At 50.0% G+C, this 20,420-nt stretch overlaps 2 protein-coding genes across 4 annotated transcripts in view; one reads left to right on the top strand and one right to left on the bottom strand.

The window, feature by feature from the left end:
- Positions 1-5,525, top strand: part of LOC135414226 (uncharacterized) — a 28,924-nt gene extending 23,399 nt beyond the window's left edge. For both annotated transcript variants that reach the window (XM_064654736.1, XM_064654735.1), the window contains exons 19-21: positions 684-3,015; positions 4,419-4,545; positions 5,359-5,525. In XM_064654736.1, the coding sequence (XP_064510806.1) occupies positions 684-879 (196 nt within the window). In that variant the 3' untranslated portion in view covers positions 880-3,015; positions 4,419-4,545; positions 5,359-5,525. The remainder of the gene's footprint in view (positions 1-683; positions 3,016-4,418; positions 4,546-5,358) is intronic.
- Positions 5,526-7,467: 1,942 nt separating this feature from the next.
- Positions 7,468-20,420, bottom strand: part of DENND2A (DENN domain containing 2A) — a 57,249-nt gene continuing 44,296 nt past the window's right edge. For both annotated transcript variants that reach the window (XM_064654733.1, XM_064654734.1), the window contains exons 15-20: positions 13,880-14,057; positions 13,011-13,052; positions 11,555-11,672; positions 10,123-10,362; positions 8,984-9,070; positions 7,468-8,187 (exon numbers count right to left, since the gene is read on the bottom strand). In XM_064654733.1, coding sequence (XP_064510803.1) covers positions 8,156-8,187; positions 8,984-9,070; positions 10,123-10,362; positions 11,555-11,672; positions 13,011-13,052; positions 13,880-14,057 — 697 coding nt within the window. In that variant the 3' untranslated portion in view covers positions 7,468-8,155. The remainder of the gene's footprint in view (positions 8,188-8,983; positions 9,071-10,122; positions 10,363-11,554; positions 11,673-13,010; positions 13,053-13,879; positions 14,058-20,420) is intronic.

Raw genomic sequence — 20,420 nt, 5'->3', positions numbered from 1 at the left:
CTTCTCCTTTATCCTTTCTGAGCTTCAGAACATCATTAGAGTAGTTAACTGTGAATAAAGAGTAGTTGTTCCCAGTCTATCACAAACACCGCCCTGCACGTATCCGTGCCTCAAACGAGCCTTCCCCTGCAAGTCAGGCAGATGCCAAAGTCATTCCCTTCTGGTGTCTGCCTCAGTGCCTTGTGGGGACCAAGGATGACAACTGTTGTTGCAAGCACTCACACAATTTTTACTGGGAAATCTCAAATGGAAAACCACAGCAAATGTTTACAAAAATCTGAATTTCCAATCTCATTTCAGCTTTGGATTTCTTTTTCCAGCTGTGCCTGTTGTCCCTCTCACGTAGGTATGGAAACTTTACCTCTCACCCTATCCAACCCCTATAGGGAGAGAAGGGGACATAATGAGGCACCAACAAAGAGCAGAGAAGTGACAAAATAATTAGAGAGCAAGGGAAAAGTATATTCTTCCCTTCTTAGACTCCTTCCTTTTCTCCTGCCTCACCTGGAAAACTGAGGAGAATAGAAAATGTGATGCAAGAGAAAGTGCCTCAACTTTTGAGATGAGAAGTTGACATATACAGCTTCTGTAAATGTTGGTTTGGATCCAAATGAAAGCCCTTACAAATGAATGGCCACGTTCCCGAGTTCAAAACTGTTCCCCATCTTTCTTTCTCTCCACAGCTTAATGGCAGGAATCCTTGCAGGGATGCTTGCTAAACATGACACAGACACCTGTGTCCAGATGGGTCTTCTTGCTGCAAGCTTGTCTCTCCGTTCTTATGAGCCCATTTCCCCAGAAATCAGCACTTCCAGTGTCAGCCAGGAGCAAGTCAAGAGCAGGAGCTGGCCAGAGGTGAAGGTATGGAAGATGGACTAGAACACCGTGGCTTTCTCATCTATGACCTCCCTGAAGTCCCAGCATTCCTATTTCCAGGAACTGGACTGTTTTAAGCATTGAGTTCAAAGGCTGGGTGCTGACCAGAGGATTTAGACTTTTGGTGCACGGTACTTTTTGGGAGGTGAAGTGTTTGTGGAGTGCATTCGGTGAAAACTGATATTGCACTGTTCATATTTATGTTTGTCTGCTGTTGTTAACTGTCCTTTTTTTTAATTTTTAAAAAAATTTTTATTTGGTGGGTTACAGCAACCACAGCTTGGTTCTTCTGCCTGTTGACAGTATATCTCACCCACCCCTCATCCCTCCATCTCATGGGAACACTCATCTGCTTTGGGCCTGAGTAAATGCTCAGGGAAGGAGGCCCCAAACCAGGGAAGTTCCATGTAAAGAAAAATTGGTTTCTGGTCTTTCAGACCTCCTGCTTCCCTGACCTCCAGTCCTTCTAGATTGTCTATTAAGGGAATTTATTCTTCCTCCACCTTGTGTCACTGTTGCCCATTATCATGGTAGCTCCTCAGTCATTGACTCCTAGATCTTCAGGACCATGTCTCTTCAGCTGGGCCCACCAGCAACATCCTTTCTATCCAAGAGGTCCCGTGGACCACAACCTGTGGCAAGGTGCAGCTGGCATGATCATGACATTGTAGGAAAACCTCATCAGTCTTCCTGAGCCAGCCAGCCAGCCACACTTTCTTGCTCGGAAGTCCAATGCCCCTGGAAAAAGTAGGCAAAACTAAGCTAAGAGGGGTAACCAGGGAGCAGCTGGTGGCCTTTAAAAGATGACAGACCCTTGTTCCACACACTTTCCTCTGAACTTCGGGCTTCCTTCCTTCTTTAGTCTGGAGTGTCAAGTCAAGCAAAAGGGAGCACAGGGAGCAAGGGCATCTCTCATGGAAGCAACGAGGAAAAGTCACCTACTGTCTCTCTCTCAGCATATAATGTGCACAGGATGCAGCTGTGGGCACCGACATAAGTGAACCCTGAAACTCATTAAAACTAATTTCTAGTAGAGTTGGGTCTTGGTGCTGGCTGGTTCTTGAACAGCTAGTAAGTCTGGAGTACAGACTCTCCCTCCATTTCATATAGAGACCACCCATAGTGAGAACCCTTGCTTGAGGAGCAGATCCCAGGTGTCTGACACAGCACAAAAGCCAACCAAAGCTTGGTCAGGGCAGCTCTAACACCTCTCTCTTGGGTGGGCTCTAGTATTTAAGAATGCAATGGACGGAGGCATTAACTGGGTGTCCTTCCTCTAGCCAAGACCACTTTCACCAGGCCCATACCAACTCCTTACTTCTGAGCCTGCTGCCTTTCCTTCAGACACACAAACATTTGCCAGCAGCCTCACCTTTACTAAGACCTTGCTTGCAACTGTGGTTTAGCTAAAAGATTCTGTGCTCCGAAATGGGAGATGCCACACACCCATGTGTGTACCTGGCACTGGACAGGGTGGCCATGGCAGGAGGGTGCTGGGGTGTTTGGGAACACAAGGGAGGGGGACTGGGGCCCACGCAAGCAGCTGGGTTTGTTCGTAAGCAGGGAGGTGGGACACAGCAGGGGCGGGGGAAAAGGGCTGTGCCCCCAAGGTATGTCCCTGCTGTATAAAAATGACTTCAGTTGGATCCAGAGTCAGGGGGAAAACAGCTTCCACCTCTGCTCCAGCCTCCAACAGCCTTGTCCAGGCAGGAGGACCCCAAGCAAAGGCAGGCCCTGAGGATGAAGGTCCAGGCACTGACATTTGCTGCGCTCCTCCTGGTGCTGCTCTGCTCAGCCCCAGCACTATCTGGGGCACTAAGGGGCCAGGCCAGCAACCCCAAGAGGCAGCCAGGAGCTAGGGGCCCTGGAGAAGATGCTTGGCCACCTGGAGATGGAGGGGACAAGCTGCCTGGGCATGGCTCAGAGGGGAGCCACCCCCCAGCCAGTGCGTGGAAAGCGATGGGAGAGGCACACCCCAGCTCCGGGTCCCCCAGCAAGATCATGGCCAAACCCCGGCTGGGCAGTGGGGATCAGGTCCCTGCCAGCAAGCCCTGGAGGCTCCCACTGCAGCCCTCCCGCAGCAGGATCCCGAGGCTGAGCCTCCACCTGAAGGACTACGGGAAGTTCAACAGTGACACGGTAAGCACAGCCTGTCCTTGGCCAGCGAGTATGAGGGTCTGTGGGAGGGGTTTGCAGGGTGGCTGGGGGTGAGTGGAGGTACCAGTCAGGATCAGGCAGGACTGAGGGCAGCAGGAGCAGGCGCCAAGCATGCCATGACCCTACAAACATCAGGTACAAAGGTGCTTTCAGGCCATTCCTCATAAGCTGCATGTAAAGGTGCCAGTCACAACGTGGCCTCACAGCACAGTGGGCAGTGACATCCCTAAAGCCCCAGCTAGTACCTTGCAAGGCTTAGAGCAGAGCTGACGGCTGTGCACGCAGGTGGTGAGCAGAGCAGGAGAGGAGTGCAAGTCTGGCTGCAGCCTCAGAGCTGCAGAGACAGTCCTGCTCCAGCCCCAGCCCCTGCAATGTCCCCCAGCCCCCAAAGTCTCATGTTTACCCCCCCAGAAGCACTACCACAAAGCTCTCTGACCTCTGCAATGGGAGCACTGTGCCCTGATGCCCCTTGCCATGCTGACGGGCACAGATCCTCACAGCGATGCCCGGAGGGAGGCACAGACCTCCTCTGCCCGTGGGAAACCTGCTCCGTGGGCTCAGCACAGCAAATAACCAACTGCTCCGTTATCAAACCCAAACCACCTTTTAGCAACATACAAGTAGACCTTGCCTTAATCAAGAAGTGCTGTGTCATGCTGTGCCAGGTGCCACCCAGCTGGGGCAGGTGACACAGAAGCAAAAGAGCAGAGGCACTGGTGTATGTTTGTGGTGGCCACAAAGCCGCTGAGTGTGCTTTCTGCCAAAAGCAGTAATGAACTGCCCCTGGAACCACTTCCTTGGGCCCCAGCTTCTCCAGCTCCTTGCATGAAGCTGCTGCACTATAGCCTGATGAGCTATTTGTCCTGCTACTGCAGGATTTATTGCATTATTTTACCATTTTAAATGAAAACCAAACACTCATCCCATTCTATCAAATAATCTTCTACAACTTTGCTTTTCTTTCTAATGGGAGCTTCTCTGCCCTGCCCTTCTGGGGGAAATGAAGAGGCTCTTCTGAGCTCTTCCCACTCCCAGGCATCACACTGCTGTCAGCTTGAGTGTGATGGAGCTGATAGGCTCTGGCAATCACGGGGTTCCAGGACTGAGTAGTTCACATCACCCAAAACAACTGACTAACCAGCTGTGGGGCATGTGCACCCCCAAAGGAAACCTTCTGACTTTGCAAGAGGCTGCTTGTCAGGCAGCCCAAGCCTGCACAGAAAGTGTCCCTTTGAGCCTGTGAACAGCACAGGCTCCCTGGGGCCAAGGCTCTTGGCAGCATGAGCACAGCGATGACACAGCTGGGACTGGGAGGGGGTCCTTGTCTGGGCGCTGGGCACGGCTGGACACTGGCACTGCAGCCACCGCTTTCCCTCTCTCTGCAGCACTCCTGCCATACCATTCAGTCCCGGCCCTGCCAGAAGCCCTCTGACTGTGGTGGCTGCCTGGGGCTCTACACCTGCAAGCTGCCTGCTGGCATCTGCAACCTGAAAGCCGTCTCCAGGCAGAGAGGTGAGTTGTAACCTCCTCGGCAACAGGCATCAGCAATACCAACACACAGCCAAGCGCAAGCACAGCTCTTTGGCTGCACCTCTCCAAGCCCAAATCTGGCTGCCCTGTGCAGGGCTGGATCTGGTCTCTTGACTGCACAGGGCTCTCTGTCTGTCCTGCTGGCACTGGCCACCACCTACTGCATGGTAGACGGGACAATTCCATAAATTTTTGTGAGGGCTGGGATTTGATGGGTACCTTGAGCTCTTGCAGGTTGGCAGCAGCCCATGCTGGAAAACCAAGGAGGGGTACAGGACTCCGGGTTTAGGTAGCAGCTTGGGAGTCAGCAAGTGCAGTCCTGTGAATCACAGGCCCTGCAGAGCTGCTTGTGTTGGTGTGTAAGAGCTGCTGAATTAGCCAGGAACTGTCAGGGAGCAGAGATCACAGCTTTTAATGTTTAACCAGTATCCTGGTCCGTATCCTTCTGCAAATCCATACTGCCCCCAGATTGGCCTCTTGCCTCAGCACGTTTGTCTGCACCCACATACATAACGTCATGGAACAGAAACTCATCCAAGGATACTAAACACAGAGACACCAGCTCTGCTGCAGGAAACCCCTGGTTGTGGGATGTACAGTAGGCAAGTTTAAGGTTTTGGGTATGTATAGTACAGTGTGTGTGTGTGTGTATGTATAGTATATAGGGCATACCCAGCATTATGTGTGCTCTGTTCACAGTCTTCTCTGGCCACCTGCTGTTGGCAGCCTCCACAGGAGGACACATGGGCCCATGGTCAGACCCAGCACAGATGGTCTTACGGTTTTTCTTTACAGGTGGGTTCCTCCAAAGCATCCAGAGCCCTTAAAGACATGCTGATCTCGGAGCAACACAGCTTGAAATAAAGCTGAAGAGGTTGTCCTGCAGCTGGAGATCAATACTTTCTGTCTGAGTTTCATTTTAAATCCTTAATGACACAGTTGTAAACGTTTCTTTCATTGCACTTCTCATGCTGCTGCTTTTTAAACCCCCCCTTAGATTTTGTACACTATGTAGGCTTAATTCCCACTTGCCTGAGAGTTGCCAGTAAAAGCACTGAGTGGTCACAGAGCGCTGTGCTGGCAGAGCCCCCTTGGAGCCCCCAAATGAGGCAAAAGGGGCTTTTTCACAACCCTTTTTAATTTAAGGTATTAGGATATTGCAGTAAAAGCTGCCAGTATCTCAGCATGCTCACACAAAAGTTCAAGCTGAGCCAAGCACGGGGCATCCCTCCCAGTTCCTTACCACAGCTCCTGCCAAGGAAGGCCAAATCCCATGCCGTTGAAAACATCATTTGAGAAGGGAAATGCGGAGTCCCCAGGAGCAGGCTTGGCAGTGCGGGACTGTGTAGGAGACCTGCTTCTGAAGGCTGGAGTTGAGCCACAGATCAGCTTTATTTAGCATCTCACAGAGTTTTGCAGGCATCCTGGCCACCTTTGCATGTGTGATAGCATCCCAGCTTTGCAAAACCTCATTGTGCTACTATTAAAAACCAAAGCACAGCATTTGATTCACCTTGAATCCCATTGCAGTTCCCTTTGGTGGGCCACCACTGCCTCCTGTGACAAACTAGGCTTGAAGTAGTGCCAACTTTGCTCAGAACACCTGAGGGGCAGCCCCCACACTCTCCACCTGGTCACCCCTGCAGGAGCCTAACCTTGGGGAGGGGTGGGGGGTAAATGCTGCTGGCTTCTCTGAGCCCCTTTATTGCTGGTTCATCTGTCCCTGTGCAAAATTTGGGGGGCACAGAGCTGCAGATGCTGCTGACCTGCCTCCTGCCCAGTGTAGCACTACAGCTGTTTGGCATTTACAGTGCTCACCACAGAACCACAGAGAGGCTGAGGTGGGGTAAGGGACTTCTGGGCCATCCCCCTGCTGAAACAGGGCCACCCAGAGCCATTTGCCCAGCCAGTTTGGTCCCCAGAGAGTGGCACAAGTCACAGACAGAACAAGCCTCATTGCGCTGTGAGCCAGCAAAGCACCGTCTCTCCCAGAGCTCACCCCTCTACCCACCCAGCTGCCCATGCCTGCCACCACCCATTACTGCCCACTTCTTCTGTCCTTGAGCACCACACAGGAAGAGGAGGCTGCTGTAGGAAACTCTGTAAATGCAGGCTTCAAAAGATTCACAGAGCAGCACTGGACCCACCGTTCTGGTATGGTACAGAGCAGGGGTGAGCTCCTCTGAACCCCGCTGCTGGTCAACAAGGTTCTCTTACTTGGAAAAGCCCACTGACCACAGGGGTACGTGGACCACTTTCAAAACCTCTTGGAGCCCTGGACAGCCCAGCATAGCACAGCTGCCCACAGCAAAGGTATCTGCATGTGGCTTTCACCCTGCAACCCCCAGGCAGCAGGGAAAGAGACTGTCCTCCAAAGAGCAGAGGAGACTAAAGGATGCTCCAGATACTTGAATCTGCTCTCATAAGCAGTGGAAGTGTAACAGATTCCACACCAGCTGGAAAAAAGACCTCACACCACCTCAACTTCCATGAGCCTCCCACCTCTCCTCCCCACCAAAAACAAGAGGAGAGGCAAGCAGGAGACCCTACCTCCTCCCAAACCAGGAGCACAGAAGGCAGCAGCAGGCACTCTGCTCTGCATGTTTCCTACTGTGCTTCCCAGCAGCAACACCCAAAATGGGAGAAGAGAGCCCATCTGACCTTTGGGAATTGGGTCTCCAAGGTAAGATCCTGCAGGTGAGCTCCACCTTGGACTCTTCCTGCAAGCGGCCAGGAGAGGGAACGAGGCCACCCAGCCTCTGAGACTCACAGAGAAGCTGAGAGCTTGGCCAAGTTGAGAGTTCAGCTGCGAAATGTCCTCTCTGGCTCATGGTCAGTCCCAAGTGGGCTGGTGGGAAGACACAGCTCACCCCTTTCCCCCCAAACACGATGGATCCGCACGCCTTTTACACCACTCGCTTTTAATTACACTGCATAAGGAAAGACCTCTCCTTGGGCCAAGACCCCCTGGTACAGCCACTGAGGGAGCTGGCTGGCCCATCAAGTCCTCAGTAGGTTTAGTGGTTCCCCCTCACCCTTCTCCCTTGCTTGGAAGCTCCTCCTGGTCAGTCCACATCACCCTTGCAGCCCTCGGTGTCCTTGCTTTGCAGGGACCTACTTCCATACATCTCTCTTCTTCCCCTCCATGCCTGAGCTTTGCCTGCTCAGTCCCGTGAAAGTCCCGTTTCGGCCTCCTGCAGCACCAGGCAGAGAGGAGGCAGGGCAAGAGTCATTGGTTAATAATTGTTCTAACCTCAATATAAATAGAAAAATACAACAAAACCCAAAGAATTGACTAGCTAAGAGATCCAATCTGCTGGGATGCCTGCAACGTGCTAGTGCAGAGTTCAGAGAGAGTGCTTGGTCCAGTGCATGGTACTGTAGATATCCAGAAGCCTGTCCCGGCAGCCCCACAGCCATCCAACCTTCCTGCAGCACCACATGTCCGTGCGAGTGCGGCCCGGCCGTGGTCAGCTTGCCCAAGGCTGTTGGCTCCTGGGAGCAGGCTGAATGGGAATGTTTGATAAGTCTGATTTATTGCTGTTAAATGGTAAAGCTGTTCTCTTCTGTGGAACGAGGATGTGCTTCACTCCTACTTTTTGTGCAGGAATTTCATTTTGCTGCCTGAAGAGACAGAGAAAGGAAAATAGACTCCCCACAGTGACAGGCAAAACAAGTGTCATTCTTCACCACCTCCACCCTGTGCAGAGAACTGGCCCTGCTGCCAGCCCTGGGTCCTTGTCCACAGCCAACTGCTCTGCAAAGCTGGAAGCGGGTGCCTGCAGAGCTCTGCCCATCCCCTGGGAGCAGCACTACAGACTTGGACCCTGCAAACCCCCAGGCACGCCCACCAGAGCCCCTTTGCCCAGCAGTCCTGGAAGGTGAACACATGACTAAGCTCACCTGGCCAGAGCCTGTATGGAGGCCAGGCACTCCAGCCCCTCAGGCACTGCTGCTCCTAAGTGGCCAAGAATGGCCACGGATGCCACCTGAACATATGATCAAACTCTCTTAGCCACAGTGTCCAATGAATCATCAAGGACTTCTGAACTCTGGCATCTGGAGCTCTTGTCTAGCTACTCTTACAGTGGAAAATAGATTCAATCTTAGAATACTCCTGGGTGATTCCCACTGCTGATTCCTAAGGGTGAACCCAAAGGCAATGAAGAGTTTGTCACTTCCCCCACCAGGACATGCATCCGCCACCCCCAAGTCACTCATTGCTCCATTGCCACCTCAGACCCAGCTGTTTCCTTTAGAAGACACTGATCACTCATGGCTCAGAGCACTGCTCTGCAGGATGCCACACACAGTCACTAGGACAGCCCTGCCACCCTTGGGCACCTTCTCTACTGCCCACCCTGAAGGCAGCAAGAAGCCCAACCCTCCTGAGAAGCCAGGGGTTTTGCTGGTTCCTTACCTAGGCCTTTCAGGAATCTGTTGACTCCACTCTGCTCCCCACTGGGAAGTGTTTCCAGGTACTCCTGAGCCCGTACCTCAAACAGACCTGCAGAAAGAAAGAAGTCAACAACTTCTATTTTGCGTCCCTATAAATCCAAGCAAGAATGCCCATCTGAAAGTGTGTTTACCCACACACTATTGCAAACAACAGGGAACAACTCACCCCACCTCCTCCACCAGCTGAGCCCAGATCTGGCACAGAAACTTTGGTCTGCCCCCTCCCTCCCCACTGCAAGGCTGACTGAGCTTCTGTTCCTCACTCAGGGAGAGACAAAAACTCTGTTCATTCTGCTACGAACACAGCTAAGTCCAGAGAGTGAGATCATCTGTGGAATTGTCATGCGGCATTTACCACACTGCAAAATCTCTTTTACTCAGCCACCTATTCAATCGTCCCCTGCTTATTGGTGCCTGGGAGGAAGCTGTAAGCCAGCACTGAGCAGCAGCAGGGATAAGAAACTTCACCTGCCAGTAGGGTCCTTGGGACTGTGGGATAACAGCAGTGAAACAACAGAAGCAGCTCTGGGAAGGACATGAGCATCTGTATCTTCTACTAGCCAAAAGAGCCATAACTGGCCCATTCTTCCTCTAGACACAGGAAGGGGACATGAGGGACTGCAAGAATAAACATCATTCCAGCAGTATACCCCTTGTGTGACAGTCCTGATGGGAATTCAACGTGGAACAGAAGAGGCACACACGTGGATGATACTGCAGGGATAAGGGTGACTGTAACCCCAATCTCAACAAGAAATACCCAGATCAGGCACAAAGTGCCCCCGTTCTCCAGTAGCTGGTTCCCATGCGCCGTGCACGTGTCTCACCACACTCCTGTGAGGCAATGCTCCCTGCTTTGGGACAATAAGGAAATGGAGACAAGGAATCCCCAAGGGACTTGTGAAGGTCATGTACGAGTGTCAGAACAAACCATCAGCCTGTGCTGGTGCTTCCCTACCACCTCCCTCCTGGTGTTCCTGCAGATACTGCAGCCTCCAGCCACGGTGCTGGAGATGGAGCTGGTGGCCGATGGAGCATCTCCCAGCTCTTGCAGGAGCACAGCAGTTTCCACAGCAGCAGAGCCCAGTCCAAGCTGCTCACCTCTGACCCCCTGCTTCCGCAGCTCCCGCTCCTGAATGAAGCCCCCAAACATCTGTGTCTCCATGAAGACCTCCAGGAAGCGTCGGAGGCTCTTGGAAGAGACAGACTTGCGGAAAGCCTCACGCTGCAGGGTCCGCTCCTCTCGCTCCGTAGGGGTCAGGAAGAGGGAATAGTGGCCCACAATCTCCACAAAGAAACGGACAAAGGCCTCAGACACCACTTCATTCAAAGGGCTGGTCTCTAAGGAGAAAATAAAGAGGCAGTGGTGAGGATAGTGCTGTGAGGACTTGCTAGAATAATCCCTGGGAAAAAATTCCCTGGCTTTTTTCAGACTCAACCTGAGCAGGAAAAGCTGCTCATGAGAGACAGCATTCTAGAAAGTGCTTGCCACAGAAGCAGACCAAATTGCTACTACTTTGAAAGTCAACAAGCTTTGTCTGGGTGCTCACACCTCTTTGATAGGATGGGGGAGAGAATCAGAAGAGTAAAAGTGAGAAAACTCATGGGCCAAGATAAAGACAATTTAATGGGTAAAGCTAAAACTGTGTATACGAGCAAGGCAAAATAATTAATTTATTCACCAGTTTCCATGGGCAGGCAGGTGTTCAGCCATCCCCTGGAAAGCAGGGCTCCGGCACACGCAACGGTGCCTTGGGAAGACAAAACACCCTATCTCTGAATGTCCCCCCACTTCCTCCTTCTTCCCCCAGCTTTATATGCTAAGCATGACTCCATGAGCATCACTCCAGATGGAATGTCCCTTTGGAGTCAGCTGTCCTGGCTGTATCCCCTCCCAGTTTCTTGTGCACCCCCAGCCCACTCACTGCCAGAAAAGGCTTTGACTCAGTGCAAGCTCTGCTCAGCAATAGCTAAAACATCCCTGAGTTATCAACCCTGTTTCCAACACAAATCCAAAACACAACCCTGTACTAGCTACTATGGAGAAAACTAACTCTATCCCAGCCAAATCCAGCACATTCTTCAGGCTCCCCTGCAACCAGGAGGTGGCCATAACTGCCCCCAAGAGAGCTGCCTCAGCCCAGTTGCCTGTGAGCCACATGGCCATCTCCGAGTCTGCAGCTCTGTGGGTGGACTGTCCCCCAGAGGAGCCTGCACTACTCACATGGCCAGCAGCAGAGAGAAGCCTATGGAACCCTCCCTGAAAGGAGTACAGGTGTACAGGTGTTCCCTGGAACTGTAAGGGAAGGACAGAGAGAAGGGGAAGCTGGGAAGGGATAAGTACTGTTGCTCCTAGCACAGAGAACTGCCCCCTGTGCAACGAAATATTTAACATAGCTTAACCAAAATCATGACCTACCTCTAATATTTGTGGTGTTAAATTTAACACACGCCTAGTTCTCCTCTAAGAAGCGACAGAAGAAAAAGGGGTAGGAAAAGATGTGGTTTTAAGCTGTAAGGCACTGTGCTTTACCCTGCTTGCCATTGACAGGGCCCTCCTCCTTGTCGCTCGCCAGCTCATTCCTCTGCTCCAAAATGTGTTCTAGGGCAGCCTGCAGCTTGCGGGGCAGGATGGAGTCCTCATCTTCCATCTGTAAGACAGAGCCACCTCCTCAGGGACTGGGGCTGGCACATAAACAGCTCCTACCCTGCCCCCAGCACGGCAGGGGGAGCACTAAAAACGAACCCTGAGGAGAGGGAGAAGGAGTAATATGCTTGATATGTTCCCAGCACCTCCCAGCGCAGTACTATCAAGAAGCACAAGAGGAAGGAAAAAGGGGGTATCTTTTCCTAAATATTCCCCTATTCTGGAGGAATTTCAGGTGTCTGACCTGAGACACCCATCGCTGCACCATCTGCCTGTGAGCACTCACCCCACCACAAAGAGGACATATCTGAACAATGCTGGTGTGTGGCCAGGGGAGCAGAGCCCCCTGCTCGGCTCTGCTCAGGCACTAATCATCATATGGAGGCATAACGAATTCCCAGAGAGCCAAGGAACTGCCAGTGACTGTGCATGAACTCCTACCAGCCCTGGCTGAGACAGTATGATTTAGCTTAAACCTCCAAAAGAGAGGTGCAAGGTAAAGCACATCCCTGCGGCTGAGGCAGCTGGCAAGCAAGAACTGTGACAAAAGAGTGGCCTTCACCCACATGCTGCTCTCTGCAGCAGGAGGAGCACTCATCCCATCCTACCCACGGGAGCTGAGGCACAGCAGACACTGATTCTGCCAGCACTGCTCAGTGATCTGCCAAGAAGCTCTGGGAAAAAATAGCTTCCTGGCCAGGAGTATATTTGCTCATTTGTACTCTTCCCCTTCCACCTCTCCTTCCCGCTCCTCCTCTCCGCAACAAAGGGAAGTAAAAATCAGCAGGCAATCTCACTGCCAGAGCAACATACAGGCTGCCATGTACCAGCTTATGATCCATCCAGTGCAAGACCAGAGTGAGGAACCACAAGCTCCTTGAGCAGAAAGGATTTCAAGAAATCATCCACGCTCCCTTCCCATGCCAGGCAGAGTATGTGATAGAGATGGACTGACAGACAAAGGCTGGAAGAGCCCATGCTGCTCCCCAGCAGACAGTGCTGAGCCAAGGCTTTCCAGCTGTGCCCTCCACCTTACAGGAGACACTTAAAGAACTACAGTGCTCAAGTGCCACTATTTCTCCTCTTTGAAAAAACCCTAGAGACAGAGATAATTCACAATGATTCAGTCCTCAACAGCTGTGGTTTGGGATGCTGATATTACATATACACACAGCAACCCCTCTAACACTGCCAACCACAAATCCTGCCTCGGTGGGATTTTTTCTCCCTGAGTGGGGAGAAAGCAATCCATCCAGAAGGGCAGGTCAGCAAACACAGATGGAGGTAAGGTATGATGGAAAAAGAGGAGAGAAGGTGAAGGATACGAAATAGCTCTGCTCACCTGTCTCAAAAACCGGTTATTTACCAGGTCAACAACAAGGACCTAAGAACAAAAGAGGAAGAATAAAAGGGGGAAGTAATTATTCCTATCATCAAGAGTTTATCTTAATCTGTAACTGCTCTAGAGGAAATGCTTTAGCCCTGCCCCTGCTCCTCCTACCCACCACCACAGCTGGAGGAGGCACCCGGGGTGAGCCAGGAGTGGAGCCCTTGTTGCGGCTTTCTGATGACATTGCTGCAAACTGCAGAGCAGCTTGGACAGCAGGAGGCTGTGATCCAAACCCTGGCCCACCACTCTTTATCACCACATCAGATACTTCTTTATCTTTCCAGAACTTTATCTTTTCTCCTTGTGTGCTGCACTGCTGTCTCCTGGTTGTGCAGGGAGGGAAATGCCTCGCTGACTATGTTCAGCCTTGCTGCATTCACTCTTGTGCACCACAAATCCAATTCTTAATTATTTATTGCTTGCATTAGGTACCTGTGTTAACCAGAAGGGCAGCTATCCTGGCCAGTCTAGAGCAATCACAGTTCAAGCCTGGCAGACTTTGCACATAGCCCCTGGACAGCACTATGCAGAAACCAATAGAAGCTTTACTAAAGCCATCTCCTAACCACAGCAGCCCCACGGTGGGAGATCCCAGCCCCCTGCCTTCCCAAGCTGTGGACAAGGCAGAGCACAGACCTTTGCTTCCCCAGGGGACCGTCCACTTCCTCCCTCCCCCCATGCTCACAGCAGCCAGAGAACGAGAGCTCGGCTCCCTCCTGCTGCCAGCTGCCAAGGCAGGCTCTCCCAGCCTTTCTGGGGCAGAAAACAATTCAGCCCACTGGAAGCAACCAGTAAGGCCACAATGTGGATGCATGGCTCACCTCCTCCACGGGCAGCTCCTTCAGGCGGGGCAGGGAGCTGGAGAGCAGGCCGATGAGGAAGGGGGTGGGCGAGCACACGATGTCGATCATGGAAGGCGGCAGCACAGGGATGTAGGTGTGCTGCCAGGTGAAGGGGTACAGTAGGGCCACCGTGGCATGGCAACACTTGGAGAGTGTGCTGGAAGGTAAAACACAATCAAGGACATTGGCTGGTCAGTCAGGGAATGAGTGGTGCTTCCTAGAAATCGGGGCTCTTTCAACTGTTCCCTGATTGATCTCTCAAATTACTAGGGCCTTTCCCAGATTTCTGACCCCATTTTTCAGCTTCAAAAGCAATGACTTCCAAAAGATGATCTCAGCCCACGCACATGTGACAAGAGATGGGTCCCACTGAATCAGAGACATGCTACTCCAGTACCCTGATGGGAAATATCAGACAGACATGGCATCTTTTATGCCACTGCCTTTCCTTAGAGAAATGAGTTTATTCTCCCACAGCATACCTCTGTGGCTGTTCCCATGGGAAAGCCACAGCTCTGAATGCACAGGGGCTACACTGCCCAGCACAGACAGCACACAGCTGTGGGGGGCAGAAGGCAGCTCCACCACCACCACAGCAACCATCTGCTGGGCTGCGCTGGCCCACTTACCTGCTGGCTGTACTCTTGGTCAGACCAGTGCAGCTGGACAACCTGCTGAGACCCCCTGACAAAGCACCTGAGCACCAAGGTCCTCAGGTGTTCCTGCAGGTCATTCTAGCCTTGGCCCACTCCTGCTCCTTGACTGGCTACCTGTGCAGCACACATGCCTTGCCTTTGGGCAACGCTCAGCAGGAGTAATGGCATGCCAAAATATGCTCTTCTGTTGGTCCCAATCATATGCCAGAGCATGAGGGAAGGAGGAAGGCAGTGGTCTCCAGCCAAGGCTATCCAGGCACCCTGCAGCCTGTGGAACCTGCCAAGGCTACCCAGAACCCTGAGAGAGTGAAATCCCATGAGGGGAGCACACAGCCAGCCCACGGCTCATGGCACTGCAGCCTTCCTTCTTGCCCCTTCAAATGCCACCAGCAGCCTGGCTGTGCCTTTGCTGACAAGAGGGACTGTCCGGAAACCCCATCAGCTTTCTGGCAGGAGATGGGCAAGGTCTCCAGTCAGACACAGCAGAGCTCACCACAGGGCACCAGTTACTCATCTCTTCTGGGTCTGTAAGCATTTTTATGCATCAAGAGAGGGAGAAGGCTTGCTGCTATAAATCCTGCATGCAATGTCACTTCGTTTTATTCACATCCAGGTCTGAACAGGCTGGAGGAGGGGAGGGAAACTGGTGCAGCCAGGAGGAGTCACGTTGATGAGGAAGGACGCCCAGCTGGCTTCTGTTAGACTCCATGGGAGAATTTACATCCAGCAACCTGGATCTGGCAGCTTATTGCTGACTTGAGAAGGAAAGGGTTTGATGGGTGTGGACTTGAGCTTGCTCTGACAAATGAAGCCTGTTTTCCCTCCCCACCTCACTCCAGCCAAGTTTGGTGGATGTGCATCCCTGTGGTGTATTGCTAAAGCACACTGAGCAGAGTGGTGTGGCTGGGGGACACCTGGCTGGCTTTCATCAGGTAAGCTCAGTTTAGCAGAACACAATTGTAGTTGCCAGGACATCAGTGTGACAGTATGAAGCAATCAGGCAGTAAACATAAATAAACACATGACACTTTTTGGAGACAGGGAGATCCCAAGGGGGAGGCAGGAATCTGCTTAAAGTGAGAATTTTATCTAGGACTGCAACAGGTAGGGAACTGGCATCCGGGAAAGACAGCTGGGATGTGTGCACTGAGAAAGTCTCTTCGCAAAACAGAGACAGTTTCCTCTCCCTGTGCTCCCAAAGGCTTGTCTTTTGTTAAGGGGATTCTCTATAAAAACAGAGGAAGACCTTTCAAAGGCTGTGTCATAGACAGGTAGCTTAAGCCTTTACATGGGGAAAAAAACCCTCTCAGTTCCCCATCCTTGTTTAGGAAGGTCTGAGAGTATTCCCCTCCCTTCTCTGCATTCATTCCTGCAGGATGCCTCTGTGTCACTGCTCTCAAGCTGTGCCTGCCCTCATCAGCAAGCCCTCACAAGCAAGCCCACGTGCAAGGTAGATAATGAATCTGAGAGAAGCAAAATGAAAATAATAAGAAAACACAGAGCTAGTAAGAAACAGAAACATTTACAAAAAACAAACACAAAAAACTCACCGAGAAAGAATGTGGGAATAATATCAGAGTGGCTGATTTTTGTTGTATCTTTCATACAAGCTAATCTTGAAAGAAACCACAACAAAAGTGAATGTGCTATCTTAGAAGTGCACTCCAAGTTAATGAGATCCCTTAAAAACCATCTCCTTCAAGGCTGCACTATTCATACACTAACACATTTCAGGTCATGTTAGCACATATAAAATCAGGGGTTTCTCTTCCCCTCTATTACTGCAGAAAGTATTTTCCACTCCTCAATTGCTGACTGATAATAGCTCCAGTAACAGCAGCAGCAGCACAGTGAAAGCTTTCATCACTTATCCACAGCAGTGTGGCATTACCACCACTCACCATTCCTCTTCTTTGAGGAGGGGTTGAATGTGGAAGTGTAAGAAGTTTTGTCGTTGTCACAAATCCTCGATTTTGAAGGTGTATCCTTTTTATTCTAAATTTCCTTTCCTTTTTCCTAATTTTCCCGACTAAAAGTGGGAACTGACTTTATAGACAGCATTTGAAAACCAGTGGAAAACATCTCTGATTCCAGGTAGCTCCACAGAGGAACAGCGAGCAGCTGAAGTACATGGTTATTTATGGTATGGTGATGTATTATGGCATGCTGTCTCCTGCTATATTTATGGTGGGTTGTTCTTCCCTCAGCGCAGCTCTCAAGTCCCAGTGAGTACACATGGTACGTGAGAGATTGAGTGGGAGGAAAGATGGCTGAGGTCCAGTTAGTGGAAGTCAAAGGCAGAGCTGTGTAAGTCTGAAATTGTACACACCAGGCAGTGGGAAGTAAAGATAACTTCCCCTTCCACCCTTCCATCTCTGAATGACTCATCGCCTCTAGGATGAGACCTCGTGATCTCTGCTCTGAAACATTTCTCACTGTGGAAGACATTTTCAGAGAACAATACTGATAGGGTTGAGGTCTGTGAGGCTCCTTTGAAGGCAGTTCAGAGATGGACACAGAGGAGGTAACACTGAGGTATCCCTTCCACATGTGATTCAGTCAGACTTGCTCTGCAGATAGTCTCAGGAAACTGCAGGTTGCCAGGAGCCCAGGAGAACCTTGGTCTTCTGGAATGACTCAAGCCTAAGCTCTCTTTCTCTTGCATATGGCACTGCAACAAGCACTAAGAGACTGCTGATTCACACCATGGCTGCTGAGCCTTGCAAAAGAACCAGTGTGATAAATTCCTTTAATGCCACCTGTGTGACTGTGTGCTCTTCAGCCAGCAGCAATGGGATTGCAGTATGCTCTGGGGAGTGCCATGCACCACCCTCAGGCCACACGAGTTCAGGGCCAGATGTTCAAATGGGATACAGACGCCACTTTTTAAGACTTTTGGTTTCAACAGTGATCTTAAAAATACTGCAGGTCTTTGAAGTACACTTTCAAGATCCTGAGCACACTTTCATGGGTTCATTCAGCCTTCTGCAGGGAACATGGCTGAGCTGCATGTCTGATGTTGCTTGCAGTTGAGACAGAGATGTCACTAGTACAGAGGCTAAAAAGAGCTGAAGTACGCAAAGAACCCTCAGATCCCTCCCTAAAGGGCTGATTTCGACTGACGCGCAGATCTCTCTGGCTGAGCACTCCTTTGGTCAGAATAATGACAGCACAGCAGTCTGTGACATTTGATTCCTCTAACAATAAGCCTTCCCACCACACAGCATCCCATCACAAACCTACCACAGAGCATCCTATGAAGTTGCTGTTTCTTGATAGCCACCTTAAACACAGGTGGCCAATACAGAATCTGAACACAACAGCTGCAACTACACAGAAACCCTTCTTTCTCTTCCGGGAAAAGTTGCTCCAAGACTTGCTTGACTTGCTCTAAAAGACACCTTGACAAGTTGCAACAGCTTCTAAGGAAGGACAATGGCTGTTCAGTTTGGTTGCTTTTCTCCCAAACTTCAGACTGACTACAAGGTTTCCAGTTTTCCACTCCAAAGGCAAGCACCTACAGTAAAAAGTCTCCAAAGCTGAATCCCTCTCTGGGTTTAGGATACTTCATGATGTCTGAAAAACACCACTGAATCAAACAGCCTTGTGTGGTTTAATGTCAAGAAGCCCTGTGGTCCCTGCACTAACCAAACTGCTCAAAATATGCTGGCATTTGGCAATTTAAGATGGTTTGAATAGGTCTTTTCTCTTTATTTTTTTTTAATAAGCTCTGCTACAGTAGTACTCATTTTACAAACACCTTCAGATTTGTGACACTGTGTCACATCTGGATTTACTTATGACGGATTACAGATCTGGTTTACCACATTTAACAGGCATAGGAGCTTCCAAGCATTGTCCCATGACTTGGTGCAGCATTGCTGCAAATGCCACCAGGAGGGTGCCAAGTTCCACCAGCTGTGGGGACCCTCACTGGCTCCCACCAACGTGGCAGGTTCGTGCAGGTGAAGAAGCGAGTGTTAAGATCTGAAGAAACAATGCCATTATCTAACATCAAAACTTAATCCTTGGGTTTCTTCTTCTCCCTAATCATAGTACAAAAAGGAGAAATCTGCGAGGCTGAGATTTGCAGTCCCAGATTTGTTTTTGCAGCACATGGAAAAGGGTTCTTCTTGATGATTAATTACCTTTTGCTGGGGATGACCACATTTAAAGTGTCTACTCTAATTCTTTCAGATCTGCCTTTGATAACAATGACCACTTTGTGTTGTTGACACAGCTGTGGTTTCTGGCAGAGACAGAGTTGGTCAGATCCACAACGGGCTTTTGAGATCTGGAAAAAGGAGGCATTGATTTTAAGGCCGTGCAAGTTTTTCTGTTTTAAAAAGCCTTGTGAATCTCACAGATCTCCTACTCAGGCCAGTAAAAACTGCCCAGCTCTAGGTACCTTGTGACATCAGGACACTTTTGGTTGGAAGATGCCTTCTAAAAGGTTAGCCTGCAGTGCCTGGAACTGCATGCCAGGCAGCGTCCCTTGGAAACAAAAGCAGCTCTCGTGTTGCAGCATCCAACCCGTGCCAGGGCCTCAACCGCCCCAGGACTAAAGTTTACAGTGCAGGAGTGAACAAAAGCTAGGGAAGACTACACAGACCAACACAGTTTTCACAAAGTCATTCTCCTGGGTTGCAAGGCTATGTATACTCCAGTTTCCGTAACAACAGAGGAGAGACACCCCCACACTCAAAAACTAATAAACCAAATTCTTTCCTTTTCCGCTGCCAAGCTGTGGATTGACAGGTCTTTAAACACTCTGTGCTCATTCTAAAGATGGAAAAGACAACGTATTTCACTTGCTGTACACTTGTTAGATGCATTTTTTGGCTCAGCTTGAAAACATTTCACAGTTCACGCAGTATTTGGCAAGTGACCTTTCAGCTTTCTTTTCCCACAGACTGATTTTACAGCAATTAAAAGATGTAAATAAATTTCATACATCATTTCTGTGTCACTCATACCCAGACACACCTTTACAAACACAGACAGATAGTTATTGATAGTGCCCGTATGAAGAACTGCAAAGATAAATGATAAATGTAATTTATTGCCCATCTTTCACCATGTCACCTGCACTCTTCCCGTTAATCCATCTCAGCTGGATTATTTCTAGCATTCCTAACCTCTGAGCAGTTTCCAACAGCTGCTTTTATCGTTTTTTCCTTCTCTTAAGCTATTTCTAAAAAAGCATTTCTTTTTTTCCTCTGAAACTGGCATTTTCACTCCTAAAGTAAATACTACTTAATATTCATTGAGTTCAATGTGTTCCTGTCCCAGGAAAAGTATCATTTTGACAGAAGATCCTGTATCTACAATATCATCAGCTTTCGAAACATGAACTGTCCACCAACGACCAAAAGAGACTGTTGATCTTAGCCAAGGCTCACCAATCCAGTCCACTCAAGTCACTGTACTGGACTAAAACACAATAGTTTATTTAATTTTGAGGCTTATTTTCTTTGTTTTCTGCTTTTCACACCTTTACAGTCCTTTGGGATAATTTCCAAGCTTTTGCTCCACAAAAATGAGCCAGAGAAACTTCATATTTTGTTATAGGAAAAGAAAAAGATGCTCCTGAAATTGCTCAGAGCAAGGTCTTCTCAGAAACATCAAATATTAAAAGTGTCATAGAGAGCTGGCAAATCTATGGTAAATATTTGAATCTGAGCCCTGTGGTCTAACAGACCCTCGAGCTTTTAAACACAACAATTCCTTTTTTTCATAGAAGAAAAAGCTGTTTATGGTATTATTAGAGATTTTAGAAACTATGATTCTATAGCTCTCTCCCACTCTCTTTTACAGGCCTGTGCAGGTGGACTCATTGTTAAGGACCCTGGATATACTGACAA

Source organism: Pseudopipra pipra, chromosome 5 (genome assembly GCF_036250125.1).
Source record: "Pseudopipra pipra isolate bDixPip1 chromosome 5, bDixPip1.hap1, whole genome shotgun sequence".
Taxonomy (NCBI): Eukaryota; Metazoa; Chordata; class Aves; order Passeriformes; family Pipridae; genus Pseudopipra; species Pseudopipra pipra.
Note: the sequence above shows the minus strand (reverse complement) of the source record. Positions and strands in the feature narration are given on the sequence as shown.